General features: G+C 40.6%; 1 protein-coding gene across 1 annotated transcript; it reads right to left on the bottom strand.

The window, feature by feature from the left end:
* Nucleotides 1-1,903: 1,903 nt before the first annotated feature.
* LOC142010614 (cysteine-rich venom protein latisemin-like) lies at nucleotides 1,904-15,948 on the bottom strand. Its single transcript, XM_074989012.1, has 7 exons — nucleotides 15,889-15,948; nucleotides 12,815-12,931; nucleotides 12,243-12,330; nucleotides 7,898-8,043; nucleotides 4,519-4,613; nucleotides 3,378-3,466; nucleotides 1,904-2,031 (listed from the first exon to the last, which is right to left on the bottom strand). Exons 1-7 carry the CDS (start codon nucleotides 15,946-15,948, stop codon nucleotides 1,904-1,906), a joined length of 723 nt encoding a protein of 240 aa, XP_074845113.1.
* Between the last annotated feature and the right edge of the window lie 1,838 nt (nucleotides 15,949-17,786).

Consider the following 17,786-nt stretch of genomic DNA (forward strand, 5'->3'; position numbering starts at 1 on the left):
GTAGGGGCCCAGTGGGGAGGGGCAGGTGCACCCTGCTCACTAACATGGGTGCCTAAGTCCTCTCCCCACAGATGGTGCACGCGCTGATGCCCTGCTGTTCCAGAGGGTCATCCAAGTCGGGGACTTGGACACAGCCTCAGTGGGCTTTGCCACCATGGGGTTCCCTGATTGCTTCAGGGCCCTTGATGGGATCCACATCCCCATCTGTGTTCCAGAGCACAGTGGTGGATGCTTTATAATCAGGAAGGGCTACCACTCGGTGGTTCTGCAGGTCATACTGAAGGCAGGGACCTACATCCCCCATGGGACATTGAGCTTTGGGTGGCTGCGGATGGACAGCACTTGTCCATCCCCTGCACAACTGCTTTTTTTGTGGGGGGAGGGGAGGGCCCTCTGGCCCAACTCCATGTCCAGGAACCTCTGGTAGTTGAGGAAGATCCACAGTTTTTTGAGAATCCAGCTCTGAAGGCAGCACAGAAGTGAGGGTGGCTGTCCTGTGACTCTCTCCTGCTCCCCCACACCCTGGGCTGTTCAATATCCATATGCAGAACTAATACCTTTGCCACAAGTGTGAAATTAATGAACAGTCCTTTCAGTGTTTATGCTTTTGGCCTTGATTCAGCACAACACTTAACCATGTGCTCAAATGCAAACTTTTTTTTAAGTGCTATTGATGGCAAAGAGACATAAACATCTATTTGAAGCTAAACAGGTGCTTAGTGCTCTGGTGAGTCAGAGCTGTTTAGCCAGAGAGGTGCATTGAATGGCAGTCTGAGGAGGAGTCATATCATGGTAGAACTAACAGGATGACATGGGAACTAGATGTTTATTTCATGCCTCTTTGACCAATGCAACCGCTCTTCCCCAAAGGTCAAAGACAGCTATTGTATTATTTATAACACTCACTCATTGTGATAGGGAGGTGGAAGGAAAAGGAGTATGTACCCGACTGCATGTACAAATGAGAGAGAAGTCTGAATTCATTCTTAATAAAATTCCGCCTCCTTAGAGAAAAAGACCTTCCACATTCCACTTGACCCTTATCTGTGAGCCTCGGAACTTTTTTATTTTTCAGTAACTTAAATTTCTTCTCTCATCTCTTCATTCTTTGTCTATTTCAATCAGAAAAATGTCATCTCTTCAAAATATAAAACGGTTTTATAGATCTTCTGCAGCGTTTCCAGGAATGTCAGTCAAAGAGTGTTTGTAACATCAAGGCAATACGGAAAAAGAATTCTGATACAGATTTACACTTATAAAATATGGCTAAACAGTATTTTATATGAGGTAAATGTAATAAAAGACAAAACCAGTTATGCAGAATTAAATGGATCATTTAATGAGTAATAGAGAAATGACAAACAATTTGAAAGTAATTTAGGTGACAGAACTCAAGTTGTTATAAAGAAAACATGCTTCAATCCTTCCTTCCTTCCTTCCTTGTATGATAGTGACTTTCAAGAATAGACACTGATCCCAGTAATTGTGGACTAAGGTGGCTCTCAACATGAGTGATGATGGAGAAGTCCGGCTCAATGGGATTGTTTTCAGAATCAGGACTCTACAAGTATATCTTGGCAGGATGTGACCTTTAGATATTATTTTGTAAAGGATGAAGTTGATGTTGATAGAGATTCAGAAATCTCTGTCATTCACTGTATGAGTATCGTGTGCAAATTGCTGAATTTCAGGATGGGAAGAAAAATCTACTATACTTTAAACCAAAAAATTAAAGCAGGACAAAATATGAGAGGAAATGTCAAATTCAACAGCCGTCATTCAGATGACTAATCCCATTGTCATCAATAGGACTCCCTATATAAGGGCTGCAATTTGTGACCCCAATTTTCTGAAAGGTGCTGTCACTAAAAAGAATAACCACGAAGAGAGGAATTGGAGACTGTTACTTTATCTCAGTGGTGCAAAGGCAGGAGGCAGGGCAATTATTCCGAATCCAGCAGTGCGTGCATCCAGGGAATGCTTTCAGATCAGGACAATTTGTGTACTTATCCACATACTTACAAGGATTGGCTGAAAATGAAACAGAGCATGAGATTAGTCATTAACAAGAGGAACAAGACAAAAAAAAAAGCCCAACACTGTTTCCTCTAAAGCATATTTCAACTGAATAAGCATTTTTCACTGTAATTTTACTTTTGTTGAATTTTTTTTTGTGTGTGTGTTCTCAAGTCAAGTGGTAGGCAGCTACCAGGATAACTGTACATTTGGTTTAAGGGATTTTATTAGGTGGAGCAATAATTTCTTTTAACACAGCTTATTATAATAGAATTACAAAATGGAATGAGTCAGGTCTGGAGGTCAGATTCATTTGAATAAGACTATATCAATTCTCTCTATTTCTCAGTAGAATTTTGCCTGAAGAATGACTTATCCAGATTTGCAAACATGTACATTCTGTAGTCCTTAATGCACAGAGATGACTCTGGTTATTTGCAAAAGGCACAGTCAATCTACCACATGAGAGATGGGGAGATTAGCCACCTCGGTCTGCCTGGGAAGGCACATTAGGAGCTAGAAGAGGTGAAGAGACACACGCTGCTCAGTCTTGGAAGAAATTTGTTCCTCAGAGGCAAAGGGTCTGGTGCGTTCAGATTTCATAGGGAGAAACCAGAATTTCTCAAACTGGGGGTCCTGACCGGAAATGAAGATTGAAGAGTTGAAGGGCATTGAAAGGTTGTTTTATGGGGTGTCATTTCTACCCTTACTTCTGTGCTGCCTTCAGGGCTGAGAGGCTGGAGAGTGGCAGCTTTTGCAGTGTCATCGGAGTTGATATTGCAACTCTCCAGATGCCCAGCTGTGAAGGAAGAGTCACCGCCAGCAGCAGCACAGAAGTAAGGGAAGCAGTACCAGACCACCATCTATAATAACCTTACAACCCCCACTGGTATAGTTTAAACACTGAAATTTCACATTTAAACTGTTGAAATGATGAAAATTGCTATTTTAAATTCCTATGACCCTGAAATTGACAAAAATGGACCTTAAATTTGGAAAGAACTTAATTATGTGTGTGATGCCCAGCACATGGCCTTTATTAGTGTACAAATAAAGACAAAGTCCTATAATGAAACATCACATATTCTCAGTCTTCTCTTCTGCTGGAGACATGAGAACATGATGACAGTCCTTAACAGGATCACAGCCCCGCCCTACTTCTCTTACACGAGTCTCTAAGAAATGCTCATATTTTACATAACACACCTAAAAATTATCATATGTAAGAGCTTTGCAGTCAGGTTTTGTAGGCAGATTTTTGACTTGATAATTTCCCAACACTTTCCCTCCAAGGTAATTGGACATTGTTTTAATGAGTGACAACATTGCCACTGCCGTACTTAAATACTGCTAAAACTTACTGCATAGTCCATTCTCACATGCATTAGGGCAGTCTCCACACGGTGGCCCTGATTTGTAAGGTGTCTTTATCAGGTGTGCGTAATTCCCCCTAAAATGGTAACATCAAACCGCATAAAATGCAAAGTTATAAAACGCAAAGCCAGTTTACAACACATGTTCATTTACACACAAGGGATGGTATTTATCTGCCATCAGGGGTGTGATTTGCAGCTTGTCCAGACACCCTCAAACTAGGACTAGTCTATATAAATATGTGCCCAGAGTGGCCAAGCAGGCATACAGACTGAGATGATCTCTGGTCTAGCACACATGCTGCTATTTTTTGCAAGCTAGCTAAAAGGAAACCAGTACAAGCCTGTCTCCCTGAGCTGCAGTCACACCCCTGCTGCAGTGCAGACACACTCTTACTCTACTACATGTCAAATCATAATTTCAAATGTCAATTTGTAAATATTGAATTGAAATAAAGGTACATTGACAAAACCCCCACACTGCTCTGAAAATTGTACGCATTGGTTGTATTGTCAATGATAGATCGCTCATGATACAGGCAAGTTCTTATGTGCCACCCTGGCTGCGTCTACACTACAAAAATAACTTCGAAGTTGGGTGCCCTACGTCGACGTTAACTTCAAAGTAAGGAAAAAAATATATGTAGACTCTCTGCTGGCTACTTCAAACTAGTGCCTAACTTCAAAATTGATTTCGAAGTTAGTTCCTAGTGTAGACATACCTCCTGAAAAAAAGCAAAAGGTGATCTGTACTGCAACTTCAGAGGAAGGTGCAATAAACCGAACAGGAGGCTATTCTTGGATAAGATAGCATATGGACAGTTTCTTGCAGACCCCTACTAGCTGGAAATACCAGAATCTTCTTTCTTCACTTACCACATTTTTATAGAAAAATGCTTTGATAATTAAGCAAAGATGAACTCCATGGGCAATTACAGGGTTGGGGGAAGGCATTTTTAGTTCAAAATTTAATTTCAATGTGTGTTTCTGCATGCCATTATTCCTGAATTTCCCCTCTCACCATAACTCTGCTAAAATTGCTTAATGTACTTAAAAGATTCTTGAATCATGCTGTAAGTTAAAGCACTAAAGCATTCCATAATCAATGAAATCTGTAATTCATACATACGTAGGGCAGTAATGGCAAACATAATAGTACTTGAGTTGATGCTCAGGACAAAAGGCAATTGCACATCCAATCTGGTAAGATATGTACCAAACCATCTGAAGACAGAAGAGTAAACACATGAATGACTATGAAGAGTTTCATATTTTAATATAATAAAATATACAAAGAACATTTTATAATTAATTTGAGATTTGGGCATTTTATCTTATGTTGTGGTGGGGCAGAATATGTTAATTCCTGTGGGAAAGAAAACAGAACACAATGTTGTTTTCATATGGACTTATTCGTTCTTCATAGAAAACCATCGAGGATGCAATGGACATGAAACCCACGTAACACAATAGTCAGTCACCAAGTGTTCTAAATCAGGACATATAGGCTACGTCTACACATGAAGGCAACATCGAAATAGGCTATTTCGATGAATAATGTTTACACGTCCTCCAGGGCTGGCAACGTCGATGTTCAACTTCGACGTTGCGCGGTACCACATCGAAATAGGCGCTGCGAGGGTACGTCTACACACCAAAGTAGCACACATCGAAATAAGGGTGCCAGGCACAGCTGCAGACACGATCACAGGGCGGACTCAACAGCAAGCCGCTCCCTTAAAGGGCCCCTCCCAGACACACTTGCACTAAACAACACAAGATCCACAGAGCCGACAACTGGTTGCAGACCCTGTGCCTGCAGCATGGATCCCCAGCTGCCGCAGCAGCAGCCAGAAGCCCTGGGCTAAGGGCTGCTGCCCACAGTGACCATAGAGCCCCGCAGGGGCTGGAGAGAGAGCATCTCTCAACCCCCCAGCTGATGGCCGCCATGGAGGACCCGGCAATTTCGACGTTGCGGGATGCGGATCGTCTACACGGTCCCTACTTCGACGTTGAACGTCGAAGTAGGGCGCTATTCCGATCCCCTCATGAGGTTAACGACTTCGACGTCTCGCTGCCTAACGTCGAAGTTAGTGCCGCTACTTCGAAGTAGCGTGCATGTGTAGACACAGCTATACACAACAAGATATATGCTGGTTCAACCACCAATTTTTGGATAAGGTGCAGCAATCATTAGATAACATTATCCAATGTTTGTTACACACAATGGGTGAAACTAGATCATCATAGGGGTAGAGTTAGTTTTTGAAATAAAAAAAGAACAAGTTAAAAACCATTTGGAAAAATTAGATATCTGCAAGTCACCAGGGCCTGATGAAATGCATCCTAGAATCCTCAAGGAGCTGATAGAAGAGGTAGCTGAGCCGTTAGCTCTCATTTTTGGAAAGTCATGGGAGACAGGAGAGATTCCAGAAGACTGGAAGAGGGCAAATATAGTGCCCATCTACAAAAAGGGGAATAAGAACAACCCAGGAAATTACAGGCCAGTAAGCTTAACTTCTGTGCCAGGGAAGATAATGGAGCAGGTAGTTAAGGAAGTCATCTGCAAGCACTTGGAAGGTAGTGAACAGCCAGCATGGTTTTGTAAAAAAACAAATCATGTCAAACCAACCTGATAGCTTTTTTTGACACAATAACGAGACTCGTAGATAAGGGAGAAGGAGTGGATGTGGTATACCTAGACTTTAGTAAAGCATTTGATACAGTCTCGCATAATATTCTTATCGACAAACTAGGCAAGTCCAACTTAAATTGCGCTGCAATAAGGTGGGTGCATAACTGGCTGGCTAATCACACCTAGAGAGTAGTTGTTAATGGTGCTCAATCCAGCTGGAAAAGCATAACAAGTGGGGTTCCGCAGGGGTCTGTTTTGGGACCAGTTCTGTTCAATATCTTCATTAATGATTTGGATATTGGCATAGAAAGTACGCTTATTAAGTTTGCAGATGATACCAAGCTGGGAGGGGTTGCAACTACCTTGGAGGATAGGGTCATAATTCAGAATGATCTAGATAAATTGGAGAAATGGTCTGAAGTAAACAGGATGAAGTTTAATAAAGATGAATGTAAGGTGCTGCACTTAGGAAGGAATAATCTGTTTCACACATACAGAGTGGGAAAAGACTGTCTAGGAAGGAGTACAGCAGAAAGGGATCTAGGGGTTCTAGTAGATCACAAGTTAAATATGAGTCTACAGTGTGATGCTGTTGCAAGAAAAGCAAACATGATTCTGGGATGCATTAGCAGGTGTGTTGTGAGCAAGAGACGAGAAATCATTCTACCGCTCTACTCTGCGCTGGTTAGACCTCAGCTGGAATATTGTGTCCAGTTCTGGGCACCCCAATTCAAGAAAGATGTGGAGAAATTAGAGAAGGTCCAGAGAAGAGCAACTAGAATGTTAAAAGGTCTGGAGAACATGACTTATGAAGAAAGGCTGAAAGAATTGGGCTTGTTTAGCTTGGAAAAAAGAAGATTGAGGGGGGACATGATAGCGGTTTTCAGATATCTTAAAGGGTGTCATAAGGAGGAGGGAGAAAATTTGTTCTTCTTGGCCTCTGAGGAGAGAACAAGAGGAAATGGACTTAAACTGCAGCAAGGGAAGTTTAGGTTGGACATTAGGAAAAAGTTCCTAACTGTGAGGGTGGTCAAGTACTGGAATAAGTTGCCAAGGGAGGTTGTGGAATCTCCCTCGCTGGAGATATTTAAGAACAGATTAGATAGATGTCTATCGGGGATGGTGTAGATAGTGGTTGGTCCTGCCGTCGGGGCAGGGGACTGGACTCGATGGCCTCTCGAGGCCCCTTCCTGTCCTAGTGTTCTATGATTCTATGATTCTTTGATAATGGCCCCTTTTGGCCATGAAATCTAAGACAATAAAGGTGTGCAGACCATCCATAAGCCAACCAACAATTAGCTCTGCAATTGTTCATTCTTATCTCTACCCCCATATCAGGAATAACCAAATGCCAAATTTAAAAATACAAATAAAGTCTCCCTCATACTTTCTTCTTACCTCATCTGTAGGGGATTTAGCTTGATTTATTTATAATTAGCATGTCAGTGAGTTTGTAACTGTTTGAAGAACTTAGTGAAGGAGAGTTAAGGGAAGATGATTATAATATAGGGCCTGATTCTGCCACCAGTACACTAAGAAGTTATCTAATCGATCTCTCTGGCAAAGTTGTATAACAACCTACAATGTATGGAACTTGGCCTAGCCTAGTTTTAAGCTATACAAACCATTGTGTGTCCACCACCTCACTTGATGTAGTGGACCCCACTGTTAGCAAGTTTGTTATAACATTTACACAACATATTTAGCTTATATTTCATCCTATTACTTTTGCCCTGTTGAAATAAGTCTAATCCTCCATGATGTTTATGCCCTTAAAATATGTTTAGGCTTCTATTTCTACTATCCATGGAATGCGGTTAGGCAAATATATGAGTTAAAGCATGAATGTAATAAACTGTGTCATGGTCCCTACCTGAGTATAATGGCCAATCACTGAACCTGGTGATGTTGCCCCGACACCGTAAACAAAATTTTCCACCTCGTTATACCAGGCTTGAATTGCATCTGACCAGGAATGAGGTGCAGATGACATGTAGAGATTTTCACCACAGGGCACCCCTGAAAGTAGAAAGGAAACCATTCACTAAACCTCACAAAAGGGATTTATGTAGAAGCTCTTGCATGCTTGTGTGAAGAGAAACAGTAGAATATTCAGAAGTTTCAGGAGAGTCTGGTGGAAAGAATCTGTTTTATTTTCTGAATACTCACACTCTACACTCCTGTCCTTTGTCATTCTTCTAGTCATGAGTGTTCGGTAAACCCCACTGATTCAAAGGTTATCTTTATTTCTCAAAAGTATTCAAAAATTCAGATGTTTATCTTAACCTCCCTGGCAACAATGAGTTAATAGATCCCAGATCCACGAACATACCAGTGGATCCCAAAAACAAGGATCCACTCAGCTGGATACATATTTTCATCAACACAAATAAACTTGTTGACATCACACACTAGTTCCTTGTCCAATGTATCCAAAATAGTCACATAGTGGCCCAGGATTTTGGTTTCCTACATAATTATGTCTACATTTCATGGTTCTTTTATTAATCCACCTTGGGGTTTCTTATGAAAATACTGGGAGAATGTGTTTTCTTGCAAAGATTCTGAATTCAGGAGTAACTTCATAAATATCAGTGGAATTACACCAGCATAAGACTGGTGCAGCATAAATCAGAATCAAAGCCTAATTTGGATCTAGACTCAAACTTTCCCAAGTGTCAGAAGTATTTATGTCGAGGGGCTTGCTCAAGATCCCATTCTGAATCAATCATAAGCTCTCAATAAGAACATAAGAACATAAGAACATAAGAATGGCCATACTGGGTCAGACCAAAGGTCCATCAAGCCCAGCATCCCATCTGCCGACGGTGGCCAATGCCAGGCGCCCCAGAGAAGGAGAACAGAAGACAAGTGATTTATCTCCTGCCATCCATCTCCTGCCCTTGTTATGAAGGCTAGGGCACCATACTTTATCCCTGGCTAATAGCCATTTATGGACCTGACCTGCAAAAATTTATCAAGCTCTTTTTTAAACCCTAATAGAGTCCTGGCCTTCACAGCCGCCTCGGGCAAGGAGTTCCACAGGTTGACTGTGCGCTGTGTGAAGAAAAATTTCCTTTTATTAGTTTTGAACCCACTACCCATCAATTTCATTTGGTGTCCCCTAGTTCTTGTATTATGGGAAAAGGTAAATAATTTTTCTATATTCACTTTCTCCACACCATTCATGATTTTATATACCTCTATCATATCGCCCCTCAATCGCCTCTTTTCCAAACTGAAAAGTCCCAGTCTCTCTAGCCTCTCCCCATATGGGACCCTTTCCAAGCCCCTAATCATCTTAGTCGCCCTTTTCTGAACCTTTTCTAATGCCAATATATCTTTTTTGAGGTGAGGAGACCACATCTGCACGCAGTACTCGAGATGTGGGCGTACCATAGTTTTATATAGGGGAAGTATGATATCTTTTGTCTTATTATCGATCCCTTTTTTAATAATTCCTAACATCCTATTTGCCTTACTAACTGCCGCTGCACACTGCGTGGCTGTCTTCAGAGAACTATCCACTATAACTCCAAGATCCCTTTCCTGATCTGTCGTAGCTAAATTTGACCCCATCATGTAGTACGTGTAATTTGGGTTATTTTTTCCAACATGCATTACCTTACACTTACCCACATTAAATTTCATTTGCCATTTTGCTGCCCAATCACTCAGTTTGCTGAGATCTTTTTGTAGTTCTTCACAATCCCTTTTGGTTTTGACTGTCCTGAACAACTTGGTGTCATCTGCAAACTTTGCCACCTCACTGCTTACCTCATTTTCCAGATCATTGATGAACAAGTTGAACAGGATCGGTCCCAGGACTGAGCCCTGGGGAACACCACTAGTTACCCCCCTCCATTGTGAAAATTTACCATTTATTCCCACCCTTTGTTTTCTGTCTTTTAACCAATTCCCGATCCATGAAAGGACCTTTCCTCCTATCCCATGACCACCTAATTTACATAAAAGCCTTTGGTGTGGGACCGTGTCAAAGGCTTTCTGGAAATCTAGGTATATTATGTCCACTGGGTGCCCCTTGTCCGCATGTTTATTAACCCCTTCAAAGAATTCTAATAGATTAGACAGACACGACTTCCCTCTGCAGAAACCATGCTGACTTTTGCCCAACAATTCGTGCTCTTCTATGTGCCTTGCAATTTTACTCTTTACTAGTGTTTCTACTAATTTGCCTGGTACTGATGTTAAACTTATCGGTCTATAATTGCCAGGATCTCCTCTAGAGCCTTTTTTAAATATTGGTGTTATATTGGCCGTCTTCCAGTCATTTGGTACCAAAGTGGATTTAAAGGATAGGTTACAAACCACTGTTAATAACTCCGCAATTTCACATTTGAGTTCTTTCAGAACCCTTGGGTGAATGCCATCTGGTCCTGGAGACTTGTTACTATTCAGCTTATCAATTAATTCCAAAACCTCCTCTAATGTCACTTCAATCTGAGTGAGTTCCTCAGATTTGTCGCCTAAAAAGGCTGGCTCAGATTTAGGAACCTCTGTAACATCTTCAGCCGTGAAGACTGAAGCAAAGAAATCATTTAATCGCTCCGCAATGGCACTGTCTTCCTTGATCGCTCCTTTTATATCTTTATCATCCAAGGGCCCCACTGCTTTTTTAGCAGGCTTCCTGCTTCTAATGTATTTAAAAAACATTTTACTATTGTTTTTTGAATTTTTGGCTAGCTGTTCCTCAAACTCTTTTTTGGCTTTTCTTACTACATTATGACAGTTAATTTGGGAGTGTTTATGTTCCTTTCTATTTTCCTCACTAGGATTTGACTTCCACTTTTTAAAAGCTGCCCTTTTCTCTCTCACTGCCTTTTTAACATGGCTGTTTAGCCATGGTGGCTCTTTGTTAGGTCTCTTACTGTGTTTTTTTATTTGGGGTATACATTTAAGTTGGGCCTCTAGTATGGTGTCTTTAAACAGTTTCCATGCAGCTTCCAGGGATTTTAGTTTAATTACTCTACCTTTTAGTTTCTGTTTAACTAGCTTCCTCATTTTAGTGTAATTCCCCTTTTTGAAATTAAATGCCAGAGTGTTTGACCGCTGCGGTGTTCTTCCCAACACAGGAATATTAAAAGTTATTATATTGTGGTCACTATTTCCAAGCGGTCCAGTAACAGTTACCTCTTGGACCAGATCCTGCGTTCCAGTCAAGACTAGATCGAGAATCGACTCTCCCCTTGTGGGTTCCTGTACTAGCTGCTCCAAGAAGCAGTCATTTAAGGCATCAAGAAATTTAATCTCTGAATCCCGTCCTGAGGTGACATGCAGCCAATCAATATGGGGATAATTGAAATCTCCTATTATTACTGTGTTTTTTATTTTGATAGCCTCTCTAATCTCCCTCATCATTTCAGCATCACTATCACTGTCCTGGTTAGGTGGTCGGTAATATATTCCTAATGCCATACTCATATTAGAGGAATGAATTGTTATCCATAATGATTCTATGGAACATTTTGATTCCTTTAGGATTTTTACTTCATTTGATTCTATATTATCCTTCACATATAGTACCACTCCGCCACCCGCACGACCTGTTCTGTCTTTCCGATATAATTTATATCCCGGTATGATAGTGTCCCACTGATTGTCCTCATTCACTCCAATAACAATACACAACCTTGTTCGTCACTCTAACACCTGTTAAAAAGGATTAAGCTTCATAAAAAGTGGTTATACATATTACAGGTTGAACTGCCCTAGTCAGGCATTGTCTGGTCTGTCAACATCCACAATCTGCCATGATTTTATTTAACTGGACAACCACTTATCATGGGTGTGTTCAAGTTTTCTGTGGTCCCATGATTCATCGAATTCTCTGGTTCAGTGTCAGTCATATCACAAAGGTCCTGGACTAGAGAAGTTCAACCTAAATTAGATCTGTAAGGGAGTAAGGACTTGTAGGAGGGGAACTGGAAGGAAATGACTCTATATAGAAATTCCAAACTTTTTTTGAAAGATAAAAATTATGTAATTTCTGGGAAATTCTTCATATTTTTAAGGTTGAATTGAAACAGCCGGTTTCATCTAAATATCATGTAGTCTTCTTGTAAACTAGATTTATCCATATGCTCCAGTGATATAAATGTTATTCATTTAGCAAAATATTTTTACCACTTGGATATGCATTGGGTTACATTATATGACAATTTTTCCTATAGTTCATTTAAAACTGATTCTTTACTCACCTGTTCTCCTACTATCTGGAGGACTGTGGGATAAAGTACATTGGTTTGCCCAGCGCTTGGCATTCGCAGCAGCTTCGGGACTCCATTCCTTAATGAAATGAGAAACACTAGATGTTCAGATGTGCACCACTTAGTAATTCATAATACAGGACACAGCAGAGAACCTACTCTTGGAAATGGCATTTTTAGTGTTTAAAATCTTCTTGACAATTCCTTCTCTTTTGTATGTCTGATAAAAGAAGAAGCAGCTCAGTAGCTGCAGAGCTGAGGAAGAGGCTAGATATCAGGGTGATTAACTAGGTGGAGAGTATGTAGAGCATCCTGGGAGACCAGACCTAGTGGTTTTTCCCTTCACTTCAAAAGGAACGTCATTGTTCATGAGTAGCTAGATTTGGCTTATCTAATCTGCCTCCTATTCTTGAAAACTCCTATGTTCTCTAATATTTGGTCGAGGAAAGTATACAAATGGCATGTTTTCTGCCAGATGAAATGCTGCATCCTTGCAAATTTTCTGGTACCATTAGTAATAGGGATTGCATGTATTACAGATTGATCTGCAAAATGCTTCTCACCATTTTTAGCATGTTGCGAGCAGATGGTCTCACCCCTCTCCTTAGGGTGTTGTGCTTGTCCACAATCTCCTTTTGTTGATCTGCATTGTCAGTTGACAGAGAAGCTACATCTGAAATCTAAATTAAAAGAACTTACAATCTTTTTACCTGCATTTGGTAATGTTTAAAATATTTTATATGTAAACATAGGAATCAATTCCAATTAATGCATTTTAAAATATTTCACAAGTTAATTATGTTTAACTTGCTTTACTTAACCAATATAAACTTAATTTCATCAGAATGACCCTGTCAGTCAATCATCAGTTAAATTACAAGTCAGATTCTAATATGTTTATTCTATTCTATGCCGTGCCTTACGTCATGTGTAGTCTTTCTGAGCACAAAAAGAAACTGATAGCAGTATCTATTCTTAAAATGTTTAGACCATCAATCTTTTTGAAATACATTGAACCAAGTATAGTACTGCCAAAGACAGAGATAAAACCCTCCACTGAATGTATTGTTCATTAATTTATACCTTTGCATCATAGTTGCTCTTAGGTTGAGGGTCCCATTGTGCTTGGCACTGCACATATATATATCACAAAGAACTTGTAGAATGAAGCCATGTGACTTTTAAGGATCTCTTTAAAAGTTTGCTGAAGATGGGCTGAAAGTCTTCCTCCATTTACATATACAAAAATAGTAACAGAGAGGAAGCCCTGCTAGTCTATACACTATCAAAACAAAAAGCAGTCAAGTAGCACTTTAAAGACTAGCAAAATAGTTTATTAGGTGAGCTTTCGTGGGACAGACCCACTTCTTCGGACCATAGCCAGACCAGAACAGACTCAATATTTAAGGCACAGAGAACCAAAAACAGTAATCAAGGAGGACAAATCAGAAAAAGATAATCAAGGTGAGCAAATCAGAGAGTGGAGGAGTTGTGGGGGAGGTCAAGAATTAGATCAAGCCAAGTATGCAGATGAGCCCCTATAGTGACTCAGAAGGTTCCCGTCCTGGTTTAAACCACATGTTAATGTGCCAAATTTGAATATAAAAGCGAGCTCGGCTGCTTCTCTTTGAAGAACGGTGAGTAAATTCTTTTTCAGTAACATACATACCGCTAGGTCATTAATAGAATGCCCCATTCCATTAAAATGTTGACTAGTAACCAGGTTACTCACAGAATCATGGGCACTTTCTCATGCTCCTCTACTAACATCATATATACCATCATGTGCCAACAATGCCCAGATGTTTTGTATATTGAACAGACTTCTAACTCCCCTAGACAAAGGGTTAATGGGCACAAAACAGACATCAAAACACTCCAGACCCACAAACCAGTTAGTCAACATTTTAATGGAATGGGACATTCTATTAATGACCTAATGGTATGTGTGTTACTGAAAAAGAATTTTTGTACCATTCTTCAAAGGGAAGCAGCCAAGCTAGCTTTTATATTCAAATTCAGCACATTAACACATGGTTTAAACCGGGACGGGAACTTTCTGAGTCACTATAGGGGCTCGTCTGCATACTTGGCTTAATCTAATTCTTGACCTCCCCCCTGACTCCTCCACTCTGATTTGCTCACCTTGATTATCTTTTTCTGATTTGTCCTCCTTGCTTACTGTTTTTGGTTCTCTGTGCCTTACATATTGAGTCTGTTCTGGTCTGGCTATGGTCTGAATAAGTGGGTCTGTCCCACGAAAGCTCACCTAATATACAAAAATGCTGTAAGGCCAACAAATAGAGGGAATGAACACATGACCTTAGGGGGCCAAAGCCACATGCTCTACAACTAGAACTAAAATCCAGCTGTCTTTCAGCCCAGGCTGGAGAGCAGAGACTTCATTCTCCCTTATCAGTGGTTTCAGTGCCCCTGGAGTTCCTTTAGTATTCTATAGCATTTCTTCACGACTGTGACTGTTACAAAAAAAAGCTACAGAACAGTTTTCATTGTAACCCTCTGTTTTCCCAGTTCTGAATATCTGAGCTCAGTCACTATTACTGCATGTCCTTCATGCCACTTTTCCTTTAAAACCTCACTCAGCCAAGTGTCTTTGGCCCTGGTCCTGTGATTAGTCTTCATGAGCCTGACTTTACTCACATAAGTAATCCTAGTGCTACTGAGAGGACTATTCATGCGCGTAAAATAAATTGGGAAAGTATTTGCAAGATTGTCCTTTACTTCAGTGGTTCTATACCAGGAGTACATGTACCCCTGAAGCTAAGCAGATGTTTTCCAGGGAGCACATCTACTCATCTAGATATTTTCCTAGATTTACAAAAGGCAAAATAAAAGGCATCAATAAGTCAGTATAAGCTAAAATTTCATATAGATAATGACTTGTTGATAGAGTGTTAATTACTATCCACTGAAATGTCACTGTGATGTTTATATTCCAGCTGATGTATTTTATTATTATATGGTGCAAAGGCGGAAGTCAGCATTTTTCCAGTAAGAGCATTCTATGATTCTTTTGTATTTTTCTGTCTGATTTTATAAGTGTGTAGTGTTTAAGTGAAGAGAAAACTGGGTTACTCAAGACAAATCAGGCTCTGAAAGTGGCACTGTAGTTTGGGAAAGTTGAGAGCCATAGCATTAGTTTGCTGTGAACACAAGCTGTTTTAAGGGACTTAATCTCATTTAAGTGCTTGTACTACTTTAGGGATTTAACTAGGTTTAACATGTTATGCCTCTCCCCATAAAATTATCAAAATCAAGATGATGAGCATTGAAATTACTGAAGGGGAACATTTCAAATGACGTGAAAAAAAATGTTTTCTCTGTATCTGGTTGGAAAAATATTTGACACTTTCAATTTTCCTAGTGATTCTGTAGCAGCAACGAAGGGTCCTGTGGCACCTTATAGACTAACAGAAAAGTTTAGAGCATGAGCTTCCGTGAGTTAACTCACTTCTTCAGAAGAAGAACTTTTCTGTTAGTCTATAAGGTGCCACAGGACCCTTCGTTGCTGCTACAGATCCAGACTAACACGGCTACCCCTCTGATACTAGTGATTCTGCAATCTCAAAATATTCATGAGATTGGAAACATGTTCCCCACCCAGCTCTTGTCCTACCTGTGCGGTGGTTTGCTGCAGCACAGCAGCCAGGCCCAGGAATGCACTGATCAGAATCATCTCTGAAAAGGGAAGAAAAACCTGCTTAGCACCTTGTCTTGTCTCTATCTTATATTTATTGAAGCACATTCTAGGAGTCTGCTGAAATATGCTGTGTATGTCTAGGAGCTTTCTGAATTGGGACTAGATGTGGTTTTGTCACCAGCTCTTTATACCAGAGAGAAAAAAAAAGCTTTCTTTCTCTCTCTGTTCCTTTTCACTGTGTAAAACCTGCTACCCAAGTTTTTTTTTTTCCTCACATTTCATAGTCCTATCCAGGAGAGTTTTTCCTTTCTACTAAAGCCAGATCTACATTAGGAGGTAAAATGGATTTAGATATGCAAATCCAGCTGCAAGAATTGAGTAGCTGGAGTGATGTATGTAAAATCAATTTTTGCCACTATCCTCACAGTGGAAGGTTGATGGGAGAAACTCTCCCGTCAACACCCCTTACTGTTTGCAGCTGCCAGGAGTATCAGGTCTGACAGCAGCACCATGCAATTTGATTTAGTGCATCCCCACTAGGCATGCTAAATCAAACCCCAGAAGATCAACAGGCAGCTGGTTGATCATCCCTTAATTGTAGACCTACCCAAAGTCAAGTGTAAAGAGAAGTGGTAATTTCCCTGCATGGAGGAAGGGGAGATGTTACTCTTGGTCTCAAACTGCCTTGAGGTTTGCATTGTATGGGGACAAGCGCAATTTCTAGGCAGAGCTCAATATGAGTCTTCCCTGTGGAGACTGATGCCTTGATTACCATGTGCACTGCCCACTTTTGCAGTTATCCTTGGCTGGCCACTTACAAAATCACACTTGTCCATACTGCCCATCCCATGGCAGGGTGCATGCTAGAGACATTGCTGCCTCCCCAGCAGACTCTCTACAACCAGGGACATGCACCTCAGGTTATAGCAGCACAACGGCCATGTCTACACTTGCCCCAAACTTCGAAATGGCCACGCAAATGGCCATTTCGAAGTTTACTAATGAAGCGCTGAAATGCATATTCAGCACTTCATTAGCATGCGGGTGGCCGCAGGACTTCGAAATTGACGCGCCTCGCTGCCGTGCGTCTTGTCCAGACAGGGCTCCTTTTCGAAAGGACCCCGCCTATTTCGGAGTCCCCTTGTTCCCATCAGCTGAATAATCAGCTGCTCTCTGAGTTAAACCTTACAACCTGGTCTTGCAATCAGCTCTGTGCTCTGTACATGTGCAAAGTCCCATAGAGATTGTTAGGCTGATCCATGTGCACTGCTGAAGGATCAGTGCTAGACTCAGCCTAGCCTAAACTGTTCACACATGTACCAAGCTATTTTCCTCTCTTTCTTATAAAAGTGCACCTTGTTTCCTTTATTATCTCTTGAAACAGTTTTATAACTATACACCCTACAAATTGTTCTTTAGGTAATTTTTTATACGTGCAAGGCCATTTACTGCCATGTAAGGGGACAGATCCTTGTCTGGAAGAGAATTTTATATACATTAACGGTGAGTACAAAGAACTGGAATTTAAACATGCATATTACTTTATACCACTTCTTAGCTGAAGCTTCATTCAAATGGTAAAAGACACTGTATTTTTTTTTAAATTCCATTTATATTTTCTCTTCTTACTTTGGCTCCCCATTAATTGTTTTTTCTTAAGCCTTCCTCACTTCTTTGAATAAATCAATACACTGTGTTTCTCATAATCCAAGCAGCCTTCTTTGTAGCAAATTATATTTTAAATCCTGAGAATAAGGTCATTGCATTTTAAGTAAAGGAACATATCACTTACCGTTCCTTTCTGAACAGATAGGAAATGTCTTCTGGCACCTTCCAAGAGCAGGTGGAGGTGAATGGATTTCTTCACTGAATCC

This window comes from Carettochelys insculpta, chromosome 3 (genome assembly GCF_033958435.1).
Source record: "Carettochelys insculpta isolate YL-2023 chromosome 3, ASM3395843v1, whole genome shotgun sequence".
NCBI lineage: Eukaryota > Metazoa > Chordata > Testudines > Carettochelyidae > Carettochelys > Carettochelys insculpta.

Excerpts from the sequence above, each read along its gene's own strand:
- LOC142010614 (XM_074989012.1), bottom strand. The coding sequence starts at position 15,948 with ATGATTCTGATCAGTGCATTCCTGGGCCTGGCTGCTGTGCTGCAGCAA. Across the intron at positions 12,932-15,888 it reads TGCAGCAAACCACCGCACAG|ATTTCAGATGTAGCTTCTCT; the intron begins GTAGGACAAGAG and ends CTTTTAATTTAG. Across the intron at positions 3,467-4,518 it reads GTTTGCCATTACTGCCCTAC|GGGGAATTACGCACACCTGA; the intron begins GTATGTATGAAT and ends TTACCATTTTAG.